Below are 17,850 nucleotides of genomic sequence, written 5' to 3'. Positions count from 1 at the left end.
CAGATGGAGCTGGAGGGAGAGGGAGGCCGCTGGAGCTGAAGGGGTGGAGAGAAAGAGCGCCGCAGATGGCTCGTAAGTTCGCAGCGCAGGCAGGGTGACGACTGACCGAGGTGGAGCCGGAGGGACGAGGGAGCCTGGTGGAGCCATAAGGCCAATGATCTCAGGTGGAGCCGAGGGTTGGAGGAGTCAAGGCGGTGTTGACTGGTCGATGGGCCGAGGCGGAGCAAAAGGATCAGCAGCCGGAGGCAGAGCTGAGGGATCCTCACGCTTAGGTAAAGCTGGTGAGTGCACAGCCTGAGGCTTAACAATGCCACAAGGCACCATGGGGGAAGGCGAAGGGCTGCAGGAAACCAACTGAGGCATGGCTGAAGGACTGGCTGATATCTGCAGTGGAGGTAAGAGAAGGAGGCTGGGTGGGATCACTGATAATTCCGTGTCTTTGCTGGGCGATGATACCGTTTTTCCGCTGGCTAGAACCAGTGGTGATAATAGTTTTGATGATGGCTCTGATTATGGAATTTCATCAGGGGTGGTCGTGGGCTGGGCTCTGGGTCTGGCTGTAGTCTGGATCGGGGGTAGGCGACTCTCCAGACACCGGATGATGGCCTCCTTCCAATCAAGTCCTGTGGTGTCTGGGAGGTCTACAGGATAGTAGTAGTTCACCCCAACCCAGAAGAGACAAGAGAGACTTTAACATCTCATCATCGAAGGCAGCTTACAGTGAGCTGACAGAAATTTAGGGCAAAGTCTATCAGAAGAAGCCCTTACTGGGCTAGTGTGGTGAATTTCGCTGCATAATCCACTCTCGGCCCGGTATTCTGTAACGCTCAGGCTCAATGACGAAGATGATGATGAGGGGATAAGCACACAAAGTTTAATAGAATCAGCATGCGAGACAGCGTGTAAACATAAACACGAACAATACCAGACATTGAATTGAACACACGCAGGAACTTAAATACAAAGAGATGATTAACTAAACAAAACTAGAACAAAGGAACACGTGACAAGTGATAACCAAAACAAATTGAACATGACTGTGGCAGTAATCAGTCTGCTAAGGGGTAATAATGGAACAAGCTTTAAAAAGTGATTTTTAACATTTTATAGGTTTAAATAGAAGATTTTTGTGAAAAGAGACAATAAAAACAACTTTGCGCATCAAAACCACTCCCTACCTGGTAAAAAATTAACTTGATTTTCAAAAGTCAATGAATTTGAGAACATTTTTGAGAAGCCAAACATGTCAGTCTCTGAGTAACATGTCATTTATTTAATAAAAAATAATGTGCCCAATACATGGTAGTATACGAGAAGCAGAGGTCCAGAGAGTACATGCACTATCTGGGAAACCCACAGTACAGGATGTTTTGACTACGTCATCGCTTTCCAAGAAGAGGGAAAAATATGGTGGCCTGAGCGGCTTCAACATGCTGTCTGTCCGATATGAAAACATGTCCATGAGTATAAATTTGTTCTTCACTCGCTGAAATTGAATCAGAATCATCAGGGAACTGAGTGAAATACTTCACACTGCATGCTAAAGAGAATAAACGCCAATCCAATTGAAAAACTTCGCCAGGTTAGTGAACATAGTTCAATATGTGTTGGTTTTGGCTGACATTTTTATGCACAAACTATGCATTCTGATTCTGACATTCCTGATCTAAATATTTTCAATAATTTTCTGTTTCTGACTGAACTTTTTCCCATAATTTTGGCCATAGATAAACTGTAAAATGAATGATCTTGAGATGAGTCCCTGTAGTCGTCCAATTTGACTCTCGTATTCTGATGTAATATATATTATAAACTTGACAGGTGATTTTTATAGTTTGAAAAGTATCTTCTCAGTTGTTTAAAAGATTAAAGGGTTAGTTCACCCAAAAATGAAAATTTTTAAAATCATTAATTACTCATCTTCGGGACACAAATTAAGATATTTTTCATAAAGTCTGATGGCTCAGTGAGGCCTGCATCGCCAGCAATAACACTCCCTTTTTCAATGCCCATGAAGCTAATAAAAACATAATAAAAACAGTTCATGTGACTACAGTGGTTCAACCTTAATATTATAAAGCGACTAGAATACTTTTTGTGCGCCAAAAATAACAAAATAGCGACTTTATTCCACAATTCAGAGCATCAAAATTCCATGATTTCAGTAAACGAGGCTTCGTTACGTCATAAGTGTTTTGAAACTTCAACAGTTCACGTGACTCTGGCAGTTTGATACACGCTCCGAACCACTGATTCGAAGCTTCATGAAGCAGTGTTTTGAAATCGCCCATCACTAGATATTGTTGAATAAAGTCGCTATTTTAATATTTTTGGCGCACAAAAATTATTCTAGTCACTTTATAATATTAAGGTTGAACTACTGTAGTCACATGAACTGTTTTAAATATGTTTTTATTAGCTTTCTGCGCATTGAAAAAGGAAGTGTTATTGCTGGCGATGCAGGCCTTACTGAGCCGTCGGATTTTATCAAAAATATCTTAATTTGTGTTCCGAAGATGACTTACGGGTGTGGAACGACATGAGGGTCAGTATTAATGACAGAATTTTCATTTTTGGGTGAACTAACCCTTTAAGGTAATTATCAAATCTTGATAAAACGTTTCATTTTCCAATAAAAGATGATACCTTATTACATGATTTGTAACATTTAAATACTATATATTTAAATCATGACATTCTCTGAATAGTTTTAGCATGTTTTGAATTTAGCAATGTTAATGCATTTGGTCTTGCTAGACTTGCTATGCTGCTGCTGCAGAGCAAGTATGGACTTGCTACTGCTAATAGATACACAGACTCGCTGATGTAAGCATTTAAGAGATGCTGCTGCTGCATAAATAGACATAAATCCTGTAGCAGATCTAGGCAGGTGGAGCTGGTGGAGGTGGAGGGTTTCAGAGGAACTTTGATAACGTGCTGCAAGACTAGATTACAGCAAACAATGAACCATTTAAATATTTAGCAAGTAATCTCATTGACTGCAGGATCAGCAGAGGCCAATCAGCTTGTGCTATGTAGAAATTATGTGATTGCTTGCTGACTGCATGTAAAGGACCTATCAACCTGCGCCCTCTAGAGTTTAATGACTGAACCGGTATTTGAATAAGAAATTCAAACTCGATTTAAAATATTCAACTTTTTTTATTCAGGTAAACTACATTTTTGTGCAGAAATCAATAAAACAGATGAAATTGAAGTCACATTTAAAAGCCATTTTAATACAAATAAATACAAAGTTAAATTATAAATATATCCTTTATCTTTTAATCAGTAAAAAAACAAACAAACAAAAAACGAAAAACAAAAAACAAAATGCCCTAATTGTTGTTCGTTTACTGACAGGACATTTTCCCGCTGTTTTTATTTGAGGCTCTGCTCAGCTCCGCCTCCTTGTCTCCGGTACAGCTGCAGCACCAGCTCCCGTAGCTCCTCCCTCTTCCTGCGCACCTGATTCAGTGGAAACCAATGCTCCAATCGCAGCGGGAGCTCAAAGTGCACCACTGGATTCTGAGCAGAAAAACCACAAAGAGGCTCTGAGTGGAAGTTTAACAAATCAAGAACCGATTCACAACTATGCAAGCACACTATTTCTGTGGATTTTCAAAGTATCTCAGTTACACTTCATTTTAAGGTGTCTGTGTTACAGTGTAATTATACATTTAAGTACAGAGTAATACTAATTAACTACATGGGTCAGGGTCAGGGTCAGGGTTAGAAATAGGGTTAGGTTTAGGTTTAGTTGCATGTAATTATGCATACTTTATAGTTATTACTATAGTAACTAACTACATGCAAATTGCATAACAAAGACCCTAAAATGTTAAAAAGTGTTAAAATGTTAAAAAGACCCTAAAAAGTGTTACCTAAAAATCTCTTGTGTTCTACATAGGATTGGTTTCTCTGGACTGGTATTAACAATAATTTTTGTTTTAGTATCTTTTTTTTTTTTACTTAATATAAAATATTATATTTAATATTTAAAAATACATTCAATAAACTTAATAATAATAATAATAATAATAATATTATATTAATTAATATATTGTTTCATGTGTATGGAATAAATGAAATATATTAAATAATATGTTGTTATTGTTGTAATTAATATGTATTAATATTTGATAATACATTCAATATATTTAAAATTTACATATTTTAATGCATAGTAAATATTTAATAGATTTGAATGTATATTAATCGATTATAAACTTAATGAATATATAATTTATTTAAATTCATTCTTATTATAACATCATATATATAAACATTAATATATAATATATATTATATATGTAATACGTATATTTTACATATACAAACACTCACATATACATATAGTGCCCTCCAATAATATTGGCACCCTTGGTAAATATGAGCAAAGGTGGCTGTGAAAATAAATCTACATTGTTTATCCTTTTGATCTTTCATTCAAAAAAAAAAAAAAAAAAAAAATTCTAAAACTGTTACTGTTACTAATACTGCTGCCTCAACTAACTTCATACTTAAAAGTATATAGTTAACTGGTACTCAGTTCAAGGCTGCAAACAGGTGTAACTTGAGTTCCTGAGATCCCAATCTCTTACTTATGTTACTGAAAAGCCCACTGAACAGCTGACCGCAAAATGTCAGACAACTTGGATGACCGACGTTTCTCTAGTGCTGTAAATTTAGACTGTACTCTGACATTAAGCACTAAGGGAACTAAAAAGCACTGACCCGCTACAAAAAGCACCATGGTAGATGAGGTATCAGGAGAAAGCCAACATTTTGGTATTAACCCAGTATTGTAGGTACCTGTAGGAAGCTCTCCACGTACTGCAGCAGGTACAGGCCACAGTCGCTGCTGTTGTCCTGCAGCGGGACCCTACAGAGACTCCCACTAATGCGTTCACTGGTAAAAGCTCGAGCGCTTCCTTTCCGAACCTCCCATTCCACCTGCAGGTACCTGAGGGATGAGTCCAGGTCACGTTCACAGGTAAATCACAGGGATGTAGTATGAAGGCACATTTAGTTCTCTGACATGACTGAACACAATGAAACCTGTCCAAACTATGGCTACATGATATATCGCAATAAAATCAATATGATATGGCTTAGTGTGCTTGTCAAATTGAGCAGATTGTGATTTAATTTAATAAAAGTATGCACTACCATTTTCAGAGTGAAGCGTGGCATTTACCCACTTGATATTATGAGCTGCATGCGTGTGAATACAAGCTTCACTCTGAAACCAGCAGTACTTATTTTTATTTGCTGGGAACTCTTCAAAATAAAAGCTTGATGGGTTACTGTTTGAGAATAAAGAAATTAAGACGTAAATGTAAGTACTGAAATTTTAAAATTTCAGCAAAATAAATACATTTTATTACAGGACAATAGTGTTATTGTACCATATTTCATTTTTTTATTTTTTTTTATTTGCAATAATAAATCACAATAAAATATTTTATTATTTTATAATCATACTGAATTGGTCAAAAACAGTGGAAATGTGACATGAAAACTATAGAGGGAAGAATGACTCACTCGCGTAACAGCGTGTAGATCCGCTGGTGGTAAGACAGCTTTAGAGAGTCCATGACCAGAATACAGGGCCTGTGGTTCAAACAAGGAAACAGACAAACAGTGGATGAGATAACGGGATCAGGAAACCATCTCACCTGAGGAGCCCTCTTTTATCACGGCAGGCTAATACAGTGCCGTAAAGAAGTATTTGGCCCCATGATATTTGCCTCCTGATGTTGTTGTGTATCAGATGAAGATCAAGAGATTGAATATTGAAGACTGATTTTTACCTCCTGCAGACGGTCTCTCTTGTGCAGCTGTGTGCGGTGCAATCCTAAAAACACACAAAGACTCATCAGACTCCTCCTTGCTATTATACTGTACATAAAAATTGAAAAGTTCAAAATGAATACAAACTGTTAACTGTCTATCCAAAGGTTATCTGATGATATTTGAATATATTTAAAATGTGTGTGTAGTAAGATTACCGGTAGTTTCACTCCTTTTCCCTTAGTTTGACGTGAACTGTCTGGAATTACAGTAAACAAACAATTCTCAAAAATATATACATTTTTTGTTATAAATATTTATTGTTATTTGTCCTTTTCTTGTGTACTTTCTACAAATTGGTTTCCCTTTACAATATCTGTGTTCCATATTTTACAGGCAACCATGTTATTGTTCAATTTTCCCCAAATTTGTGACCTACTAAATGACATCTGAAATAAATAATAACTTCATTTATTTATTTTTTACTTTTAATTTAATATTTAATAATTATTTTGTAATCATGTTATAATTAGTAAATAATTATATAAGGACAAAAATTATATTTTTAAATAATAATATTTTCTTACACAGTGTAGTTAATTTCATTCACCAACCTCAGCCTTTGAACTCTGTTACCAATGTTATTGTAATAAAAAATATAATTATAGCATAATCAATTTAATAATTAATTCAACATTAACCCTGTTACAATAACAATAAAATACAATAATAACAATAAAATAAAATAAAATAAAATAAAATAATAAAAATAAATAAATAAATAAAATAAAAATAATAAATAAATACATAAAATACATACATACATACATACATACATTTATATTTTATTTCAAGGTGTAAGCGATACCTCTTTGACATTCCCCTGCTGAGCTTGCTTTGGCTGTCTGGCACCTATCCTGGGACAGAGGGCCTTTGTCTCTCCACTGTATGTACTGTGTCCGTTCCAGACCGGGAAAACAGATCACCACGAGGTACCAGTGAGCCCTGGACAGACAGTAAACAGAGCAGGAAAACAGAATGCAGCAGAGGAAGTGGAAGTCAGTGATCTGTGATAAAGTCTTGTTTCTATTGCCAAATCATCCTGTAGCAGAAGGACTGATTACTGATACTGCTTTTGATGTTATTCAGTATAAACAATATTATCTGCTCTGAAATGGCTAAAAGGCATGATTATTTTAGCATGATTTTTAATCTAAATATAATTTATTATAATTTTAAACTGTTCCTGATATATGTATTTACCAACATATATTTTCACTAAAACTATTATACTATAAAATTATATACTCATTCATTTTAATCTGCTAAAATAAATTTAAAAAATATTATTATATATACTGAATGGGCTTTTTTGCTCACCAGCCATGCTGCTGTCACTTTAAGACCTGATGCATGGATCCATTATACTTTTACACATGCGTTTTCTTTCTCAATTCTTTACATTCACTTAAAACATAACTGACTGTTTATATGAATACACGCCAAGACCGGCATTTTGATATTTTTTTGTGTGTATTTGACTGTTTAAGCGAAATAAGCGGTGAAAAAGAACTAAATTTAGAGAGGTGGCTTTATGTGCGCACACTTTGGGTGTGAGGAAAAAATCTGCAGCAATTAGTAAAATTATGCGCAAAATGTGCAATTCCGCGCCAGAATTCAAACACTAACAATATTCATCCAGGGCATATGAAACAAGTGAGTTCAGGGAGGCGTGTTTGTGTGTAACTCGCTGTGGGAGAGATGAGAAAGCGAGAAAGTGCTGTATGTATCGAAAAATCAATATTTTGACAACACTACATTGCACTTAGTTTATTATTTCAGATGCCTTTTTAAAAGACTGCAATTGAAAAATGTATATATTATAAAATTCAACCCACCAAAGTGGCTTGTAGGAGTGACTTCATTACATGCCACTGCTGAAATCCAGCTGCATTTGGTGGGTTGGCGGGTGTCAATGTCACGCTCTGTGTATGTATATACACACACAGCGTGACATTGACACCCGCCAACCCGCCAAATGCAGCTGGATTTCAGCAGTGGCGTGTAATGAAGTCACTCCTACGATTCTTTCGCATCACTACTCAATCATATATATATATATATATATATATATATATATATATATATAGATTGAGTAGTGATGCGAAAGAATCAATAATGGTTTCATTGAAATGGATCATTTTAACAGACTCATAGAAACAAACCAACTTAAAGAAGGATTGCAAAACTAATCTAATGAAATGCTCTTATTTGCCACATAAAACTGCATAAATACAATTTGCCAGCAAATTTGCAAACAAAATCATTATGAAAATACTGTGCATATTTGCTATTTCAGTCTTAGTACAAGATCTGCTAATCCCAGAACTGGGAGAATGGACATTCCCAAGTATGTGAATCATCTGTGCCATGTTATACTCTGCGAGTGAGCGCATGTCCATGTTTCAGTGAATGTCCTCTTGTGGCAATTTGCTTTTATGAGAACATGGAGTACCACGTCGGAATTCCCTGTTCCCTCTCTCAGTTGACGTTACAGACTTGTTAGACCTTGTTTTAGTGATTTATCCTCTCATCCATAAAGCACAATCCAACATCCTCAGCTGTCCTCAGATAACAAACAATGCTGAACATTTACACGGAGCTTCCTTGTTCAGCTTGGTCATAAAAACAAAAGAACAGTCTGTAAAGTGTAATGTCGTAACTATTTGTGAGGATTTGCGTAATGCTCTGACGATTTGTTTTGGCTCATTTTACTTGTTGAGAATTTGTACTTTTGTGATTTGTAAAGAGTAACTGGAAACCATACTTGAGTAAAAGTACAGATACCTTACATCGAATATGACTCTATTACAAGTTACAAGCCACCACTTTCAATTAGGCAAGTGACGTTATCAAATTTTCATGTTGAGATAATTGTTGAAGCTTATATCACAGTAAACGGTATTATCACGATATTTAAATAAGTTGCAAAAAAAAGTGCTGTCATTCTATAACAGCTTTAATTACTTTTTCTCGTTAAAATACTGAACATTTAAATACAATAAAAGCAATACACAAAAATGTATAAAGTAAACAAATGTTTCAAACAGATTAAAGTGCAAAAGAATTATAAAGAACAACAGGTAACACTTTACATTAAGGTCTCATTAGTTAATGCATTAACAATGAGCAATTATGTTACAGAAGTTATTATTCATTGTTAAAGTTAGTTACAAAATACAACTGTTAGTTCAAGTTTGGTGCTAATCTAAATCAAGCATGTGTGTGTTGTAAACTTAAATTCTCCACTTACTCCTGATTAACGGGTATAAAAAGGTAGTCCTTGCTAAAGATGTCCACATGACGTGTCCATGTTCTCACTCTCTGATGTCGTCTGTGTGGGGCTCTGTGGGAAAACACCGCATAGACATTCACATCAGCATGAAAAGCATAATTTAGCAAGAAATTTCCAATGAAATTGAAGGAACTTTAATTTTTGGGTGTACTGTCTCTTTAAATGCTTATACTGGATTTAAAGAGACAGTACATCCAAAAATTTAAGTTCCTTTAGTGAATCTTGCTGGAAATCAAAGACTATAAAAGGTCTCTGAGTGATTTCTTACGTGCTGCCAGTCTCCTCCGGGCAGCTAGTATCTTTTCGAGTAAGTTGTTTGTAGAAGAAGCTACTGAATATGTGAGATCTTTCAGCCACATCTTTGTCAGCTCTTTCCAACAGAAGGTACCTGGAGGGAGTATTGAATATTAGGTTAAGGGAAAATGTTGCATCACAATTTACAAGCTCAGAAGTACCATTGGACTCACTTGAGGTAGAAGTCGATGATGACGTCGTTGAGAAACTCACCATCCTTGAGGCACTCCAGGTCCTCGGTTGTCACAGTAATGCCGCCCTTGGAGGGGGGAGGCGGGTACTGGATCAGCCTGTTGGAAAATTTTTCAAACAAGCTACTCATAGAAAATGAAACTTCAGCTTCCAAAAATACAATCCTCTTTGCTAATCATGACATATCAATATTGACTTACAAATTAAATCTTAATTTCACTGCCTTTATGGAAACTTCAACAACTTGATGGAAAGTTAGTGGTATGGAAACCTCTCAAAAGGGCCAGGGAACATCAATGTTTGGGTTCCAGCTACTGAGCTTATGGCTTAAATCATTGCTTTCAGAAAAGAAAGCAAGTTTTAAACACTTCCTAGTCTTCCATTGTGCGGATAAACCCCAAACAAATGCAAGTGGTTAAGTCAATCAATATGTATGAATATGTATGTTTTCTATCAAAGGTTTTCTTTGAAACACAAATACATTATTTAACCTTTTGTATCTATTATCCAGTATATTAATATACGGATTAAAATCCTTGTGTTTATCATATAAGGGGGTGCTAGAGAGTCCACAAAAAAGAAAGAAAAAAAAAAAAAAATCACAAAAAAAGGGTAACATTTACAGAATTATACATAAATATGAGTTTTGCGAAACAACAGGGTGATGCGAACTTCCAGGCTGACCTCTATATCATATTTGTGGAATTGTATAATTTTTAAATGAGTCTGCATACATGAAAATATATAGCTGCCTTTATATTTTAGGAAAGGGGTACAGTATCATCATATTCGGGGGTACTTGGCATTAAACATCAACAGTACCTGCGGGGTAAGCTCTGTTGCCGGCTGTGGCTCCGCAGGGGTCTCCTGATTGTTGGCTCTCTGAGCCAGCTGCTGGTCCCACTTGCGTTCTCCTGTTGGGGTAAAGTGAACCAGGTCAGATCAGAATCTAAACAGTTGTTGATACTCCAAATGCTGTGGTTGGAGTACCCAAACCTACTGACCTTCTCATTGGCTTTGGTTTCCACTCAAGCATGCAAATTACATTGGATTTTGTTGAAAAGAGGATTGTAGATATGGGTTGGAAAAATGTAAAAAGAGCAAACATGATGTACTCAAAGTGTCAGTGGACTTGAGGGCGATATGGGTTCAGAAAAAGGAAAATGAAAAGAGAGAAGAGCGACGCCATGTGCTGCCTGTTTAGGGCTCCGTTTCTGTTGAGAGCTGAGCCAGATCATAAAACGCAAGAAAAGAAAGAAAGGAGAACGCGTCTGAGGTGGCCTACTTCCATCGCTGCCAGCTGGCACCATCGAAACCGAAAAAGAAAGAAACGTGTCATGCCCCAAGAGCCCTGACGCCCACACGCAGATGTTGCCCCAAAAAAGACCCACATACGTATTAAAGTTGTAGTATCCCCAAAATGCAGCAGCCATGAGCCCCCGCCCACATCATAAAGACTCTGGAGAGAGTGACACAACGGCCACTTCCACAGAACCCCAGAGAAAGGGAACTGCTCAGCTACTATCTGTAAAAGCAGCCAACTTTCCTTCTCCATCTCATATATACACACCAACACAGCCTCCATGGACCATGGCTAACCTCACTCCTGCTCTTATATTGGACTATATAAATCCTCTGGTGCCTCTATCATGCCTGTACTCAAGTTCCCGCCAATATCTGGCCAACCCATTGAACACTGTAAGAGGAAGCAATGGACAGGGGTAAAGGAATGGATAGATGGACAAAGGAATGGAGGATTAATAGATTAATGCATGAAGGAATGAATGGATGATTGGACAAAGAAAAGGATGGATGGATAAATGAATAGATGAATGGATGCACAAATAAACTGAACGATGAAAGAAAGTGAAGAGTGGATGGATAGAAAAAATAATGGATAGATGGATGTAAAAAGTTGTGGATGGACAAAGAAACTGAAGGATGGATGGATAAATGAATAGATGAATGGATGCACAAATAAATTGAAGAACGATGAAAGAAACTGAAGAGTGGATGGATAGAAAAAAATAATAGATGGATGGATGGATGGATGGAATAAGGGATGGATGGATGGAATAAGGTATGGATGGACAAAGAAACTGAAGGATGGAAAAAAGAATGGATTACGGATGAAAAAACTAAAGAACGGATGGACAGAAAAAGGAACAGATGGATGCACTGATGAATGGATGGACGGACAGACAGACAAAAGAAAAGGATGGACAGACAAACAAAAGCATCCATCCCTCCATTCTTTAGTTTGTCTGTCCACCTTTTTCTTTTATCTGTCTGTCTGTCTGTCTGTCCATCCATCCATCCATCCGTGCATCTATCGGTCCATGGATGGATGGATGGACAGAAAAAAGAATAGGTGGATGGACAGACAAAAGAAGGGAAGGACAGACAGATGGATGTATGCATGGACAAAAGACTAGATGGATAGATGGAATATGGGATGGATGGACAAAAGAACGGATGGATAGACGGACAATGAAATCGATGTTTGGATGGATGGATGAATGGATGGATGGACAGACAAAGAAATTGAACTGTGAATGGATAGATGGATGGATGGATAAAAGAATGGCTGGATGGAATAGATTAGATGGATGAACCAATAAAGGAATGAATGGATGGATAGATTTGAACTGACCTTGGCGGTGTCTCGTCCAGCGTCCTTCACGTTTTGTCCCAGCAATGAGAGGAGGTGTTCGCCGCGGGGGTGACAATGAAGCCGATTAAGCCCATCTGCCCAGGACAGGGCATTACACAAAGTGTTCTGACTATATCTCAGGCCAATCACGTCCATGAGAGACGCCAACAGGGCCGCCTGAAGATCCTCCAACTGACCAGTCAACACCAGCAGGACAAAAGGACAGGCCTGTCCTGGAAAAAGAAAAGAAAAAATATAAACCACATTCTTCATTTCTTTTTATTAATTAAGTTTGTTTCATTTGATTGTTTGTCTGCATTTAACTCGGATCAGATGGTAGGTGATCCACCCAGAAATGCTCACTGGGTGGCCAACATTTAATAAAAATAAATAAATAAATAAAATTAGTTTTCCTCCTTGCTAACACACTGACACGCCACATAATAGAATGCCAGACACATGAGCACCAGACTGAACGAATTAATCTTTTAATGGCCGCCGATCACACACACGCAAACACGCTGCAGGTAATGCCTGTATGTTAATGCTTTAATACTGGTTGACGGGTCGTCACACAAGCTTCGACTGCTTCGATAACCCCATGGGGCCATTAAAACTGGCTGCGCTCTCATTACAAAGATCAAAGGTGTGTTTATAATGTGTATACTAAGTAGGGCTTGATTCATTTGTCTGTGCGAACAGAACACAAGGCGATAATCACAGCCAAATAGAAAATAAGGTTAAATGTTTAATATACAGTTATGAGGAGCAGCATTTTGGACCACTGATCAATGTTATTATTATCATTAATAAATGTACTGTTACGCTATTTGGAAGGGCATCCAGCGTAAAACCTGTGCCAAATCCAATGTGTGTTTCATAATCCTGATGAAAGCAGACACAGCAAATGAACGGGACTAACGCTAGGAAAATTTATATTGTTATGCCACTTATTGTATAAATGTTATTTATTGAACATGTTATTGATGATAAATCACAATAAAGAGTATAACAGTTCATTAGTCAAGCTGTTTACAGTACAGCTATACTATCTCTAATAAAAATCATAATTTAAAATGCATTTTTTAATAATAATAAATATTAGTAGTAGTAGATAAAAGTATTTGACAAAGCAAGAAATATTTTTGTAATATTCCACAGTAAAATAAAAAAAAAATAAAAAAAAAAATCAAGTATTTAAGTAAAATTATAAAATAAGATTACAATACTAATATTTCTGGGTTTCTTAATTTTGAAAAGTTCAAGTTTTTATTTTGGCAGAAAACCGCAGGGAACCCTTAAAGTTTCTATTTTGTTGACAAAAGCCGGTTTATAAGTGCTTCTCATTACAAGTTTGGGAGGATGTTTGGCACGTTGCATTCCCAAATGCACATTATATGTGACCTTTTAGATTTACTGTGAATCAAGCTGTTTAGAGACACTGAAAACACAGAATCATGAACAGTTTACAGTACCACGCTTCACTCAGAAACACGCAGTGCATATATTTAAGTAAATTACAGTCTTTACGATTTGATAATTGCACTAAGCCATATAGCGATTCCGTTTTTATTTCAATTAATCGTGTAACCCTAGTTTAAAGCTTCAAAGTAACATTGCAACTTGCTGTATTAATATAAAAATATATTAATAATATACTAAAACACACTGATTTGTTGTCATACTCTAGGTGTCCGTGTTTATAAAAAATATTTTAAAATATAAAAAAAAAAAAATTACGGATTTTAGAACTAGATCTGCTTTAAAATTTTCATTTTAGCACAACTACAACAGTGCAATAGCTACAATTACATTTTTGATATCTACTATATAAATATTCTTTATGTACCATATTTATGGTCTTTATTTATTGTCACTTATGAAATATGTTCACTTTATTTTGTTTCTTGATTACACAAGATATATTACTTTGATATCCATCACCTAAACGCAGACAAACCTAAAGTTCGACACATGCACAGTACAATTGCTTTTCTATTCTCTACAAGACGTCAAAGGGCAGCACAGTCGTGTCATTTACAGGACATTTGCTTGGAAGGATAGAAGAAGAAAAGTAATGGATTCCCCATTGCATGCAAAGCTTAAAACAAGAACCAAAACAAAAATCCGCACTCTTTTGCGACTACTGCACAAAACTACACAATATGACTATTGCGAATTTCCACCTAAAGGAGTCTTCTATCTCAACATTCACCTTGTGCATGCACTGTTGTACACGCACAGTCCACGCAGACACAAAAATTGATCTGCACCCTCCTGATGACGAAAATTATGTCACAGTGTGTATGGACAGTGTTTGGACCGTGTTTGGACCATCATGGAACGCCAACGGCTGAAGTATACTTTGGAGATAACATACAGCTCATGTGGATCCCTACCGAGAAATCTCCAGTACAGGCCTCACCTGAAGTGTGTACTGTGTGCAGCAAAGACAGCTCTTTCTGAAGAAGCCTGGCTTGAGCATCCGACACCACGAGGAAGAGGAGAGAAGGGGCGGGCTCTTCCTTGCTCGATAACAAACTGCCGTCACGGGCCAGTCCGCCATCCCACACGCCATACAAGCACAGCTGAGAGCACGACACGCTAACGGCTACCTCACCCTCCCCATCCGCACCTACAAATACAAGAAACAAGCAGGATTATTTGACTTTGGTTAAAGATATTTTAAAAATAGCATGGTGAAGCTTTGACGATGTATAATCTTAAAGAATTAGTTCACATCAGAATAAATTTCCTGATAATTTACTTACCCCCATGTCATCCAAAATGTTTATGTCTTTCTTTCTTCAGTTGAGAAGAAATTATGTTTTTTGAGGAAAACATTGCATGATTTTTCTCCATATAGTGGACTTCAGCGGCTACTAATGGGTTTTAGGTCAAAATTTTTAGTTTCAAAGCAGCTTCAAAGGGCTCTACATGATCCCAGACGAGGAATAAGGGACTTGTCTGGTGAAACGATCGGTCGTTTTCTAAAAAAAAAAATTAAAATTTATGTACTTTTTAACCACAAATGTGTGTCTTGCACTGCTCTGTGATTTGCCACGCATTACACAATCACGTTGGAAAGGTCACGCATGACGTAGACGGAAGTTTTCGCGGTAGGGCGAAAAACTCCAACTTCAAAATCATCAGACATCGTTGTAACTTTTTTTTGTAAAGGGCATTTGACTTAGTCTTTGCATGTTCGCTTTGTAAACACTTGCTCAGTACTTCCGCCTATGTTACGCGTGACCTTTCCAACGTGATTATGTGATGCGTGGCGCAGCACAGAGCTACTGCAAGACGAGCATTTGTGGTTAAAAAGTATATAATTTTTTTTTTTTTTTTTTTAGAAAATGGCAGATCGTTTCACTAGATAAGACCTTATTCCTCGGCTGGGATTGTGTAGAGCGCCACCCTCAACCCGTTTTCCTCAAAAACCTTAATTTCTTTTCGACTGAAGAAAGAAAGACATAAACATCTTGGATGACATGGGGGTGAGTAAATTATCAGGAAATTTGATTGCGATTCTTTTCAAAGGGTCATTCACACAAACAAACAAACAAAACAGACATCCCTAAAAAGTAAAAACAAAACTTTTGAGTAAATGATTGAATGATTCGCTCAAGACATTCAAAAAGACACTTGTTATAACGGAATCAACTGCTGATGTAACCTCCAGAAAGTCACTGAACAAATCCTTATGGTGAACGGACTTCACCGAAAAGATTCAAATCACTGAGATGAATCAGTGATCACCACCATTACTAGTCAGTGTCAGATAGTATTAAAGAGAAGGACAAAAATTTATTGGACAAAACTGTCAACTCATCAACTTTAGTGGTCTATTTTCCTGTTGATTTCTGGTTTATTTTGTTAAAGTCAACATAAATTCAAAATTGGCCTATTTACTAAAAATATTTTTTAACATTTTATTAAAACGTAGTAACTAGCTCATCCTCCAAAACGACTTTCCTATTCCATGGACGTCAGTCAAGTGGTGTCCAAAAATCACACACTAAGTAGCTACTACATTTAATGACACTGACGAACAAACTTTGCAATGTTAAAAAAGTATGTTCTATATAGTATGAATGTGTGTAGTATGAATGAAATCTGGACGCACTGCATTCATCATGTGTCACTGTCATTGTAGCGCCTCGAGTGTAAGAAAGGCGCAATACAAATAAAATGTATTATTATTATTATTATTACTATTATTATTATGTGACCTACACATTCACAACTCCTCTCCCAAACTTCAGAATTTCGGTAGAAATAGTAGGTCTATACTATTTTATAAACACTACAAAATCAGATATACTACTCTTTGTTTGCTCTGTTTTTGCCTACTATATAGAAGGCATTTTCTGACACATGGTTAGACTGCGCATGCTAATTGTTAACAAACAACCAAATAGCTACTTAGCCAATGATTTAACAAACTAGAAATGTAACATTCTGGTATGTAACGCTCATTTGTTTCAATCTAAAGTCTCACCACATTTTTTTTTTTTGTCAAATATCCTCTCTCTCTCATAAATACATCATATTACTCAAGTCAAATGGGCTTCAAACAGGGCGCGCACTAGGACATGCATGTCAATGCTAACAGCTAAAAGCCACAAACCTATCATGAAGGCTTGATAAAATGCTCAATTTGGCACTTGAAGCAGGATGGCCTTGTTCAAATGATTTGTTGTATTGTCTCTCTAGTGGGTAGCTTACGTACAAAGACCCTAGAAAGCTAAGAATAGAGAGCCACTTGTCTGAAACCCTCATAAGCATCTTATACACAGACAGGTGCTCTATTGAACACATTCAGTAATACAGGGATGACTGAAGTCAGGCAAACAAGTTCTCTGCTCTTCCTCTGTCTCACACACATAAATAGAGCCTTAATCTGAGCCGTCTTAACGGTGAAACTAAGCAAGAGGAGGGAGAGAGAGGGTCACAGACAGTTGAGGAGAGCTGTCACCCAGGACAAAACAGGGTGAAGGGTCAAAGAACTCTGCAGTCTGCTGGACGCTGATCCAATGAGCCAATCGGGTGTAATTACACTTCTTTGCCACATGGGGCAGCACAACAGCAAAACAAAATCTCTTTCATTGGAGTCTTTGCAAATAAACAATATATAAATAAAATAAATATAAATAAAAATCAGAAACGCTCACTGGATGTCCAAATTTGTAAATCAGTATTACATTAACTCACTCTTCTCCTTAACGTGCTAACGTGCATTTTTCATACAATATAATGTGAAACACCTGTTTAGACGAGTCAAAGCTCTTTCCAGCATGAGCAGCAGACTGAATAAATTAGTCCTTTAATGGTCTCACACACAAACACGTGCTATAGGTAATTCCTGTATGTTAATGCCCTTAATATCCAGCAACTTGTTGAAGGACTTCGCAAACAGAAGTAAAATAAATTGACCTCTTTCATTTTTTAAATTAATGCATACTAACATTAAGTATACTAACATGTTTCTGCCTTTATAATCTTGAATTCTAAGTGTTAAATAATTAGATGTAAATATATTATTATTAAAATATTTTAT

General features: G+C 36.7%; 1 protein-coding gene across 2 annotated transcripts in view; it reads right to left on the bottom strand.

Annotated features, from left to right (window-relative positions):
- Positions 1-3,142: 3,142 nt before the first annotated feature.
- The window catches only part of senp7b (SUMO specific peptidase 7b), a 43,157-nt gene continuing 28,449 nt past the window's right edge, over positions 3,143-17,850 (bottom strand). For both annotated transcript variants that reach the window (XM_051909535.1, XM_051909536.1), the window contains exons 11-22: positions 14,716-14,925; positions 12,291-12,523; positions 10,460-10,551; positions 9,619-9,735; positions 9,420-9,539; positions 9,110-9,202; positions 6,665-6,801; positions 6,015-6,055; positions 5,817-5,860; positions 5,548-5,616; positions 4,816-4,966; positions 3,143-3,528 (exon numbers count right to left, since the gene is read on the bottom strand). In XM_051909535.1, the coding sequence (XP_051765495.1) occupies positions 3,382-3,528; positions 4,816-4,966; positions 5,548-5,616; positions 5,817-5,860; positions 6,015-6,055; positions 6,665-6,801; positions 9,110-9,202; positions 9,420-9,539; positions 9,619-9,735; positions 10,460-10,551; positions 12,291-12,523; positions 14,716-14,925 (1,454 nt within the window). In that variant the 3' untranslated portion in view covers positions 3,143-3,381. The remainder of the gene's footprint in view (positions 3,529-4,815; positions 4,967-5,547; positions 5,617-5,816; positions 5,861-6,014; positions 6,056-6,664; positions 6,802-9,109; positions 9,203-9,419; positions 9,540-9,618; positions 9,736-10,459; positions 10,552-12,290; positions 12,524-14,715; positions 14,926-17,850) is intronic.

This window comes from Ctenopharyngodon idella, chromosome 10 (assembly GCF_019924925.1).
Source record: "Ctenopharyngodon idella isolate HZGC_01 chromosome 10, HZGC01, whole genome shotgun sequence".
Classification (NCBI taxonomy): Eukaryota; Metazoa; Chordata; class Actinopteri; order Cypriniformes; family Xenocyprididae; genus Ctenopharyngodon; species Ctenopharyngodon idella.
Note: the sequence above shows the minus strand (reverse complement) of the source record. Positions and strands in the feature narration are given on the sequence as shown.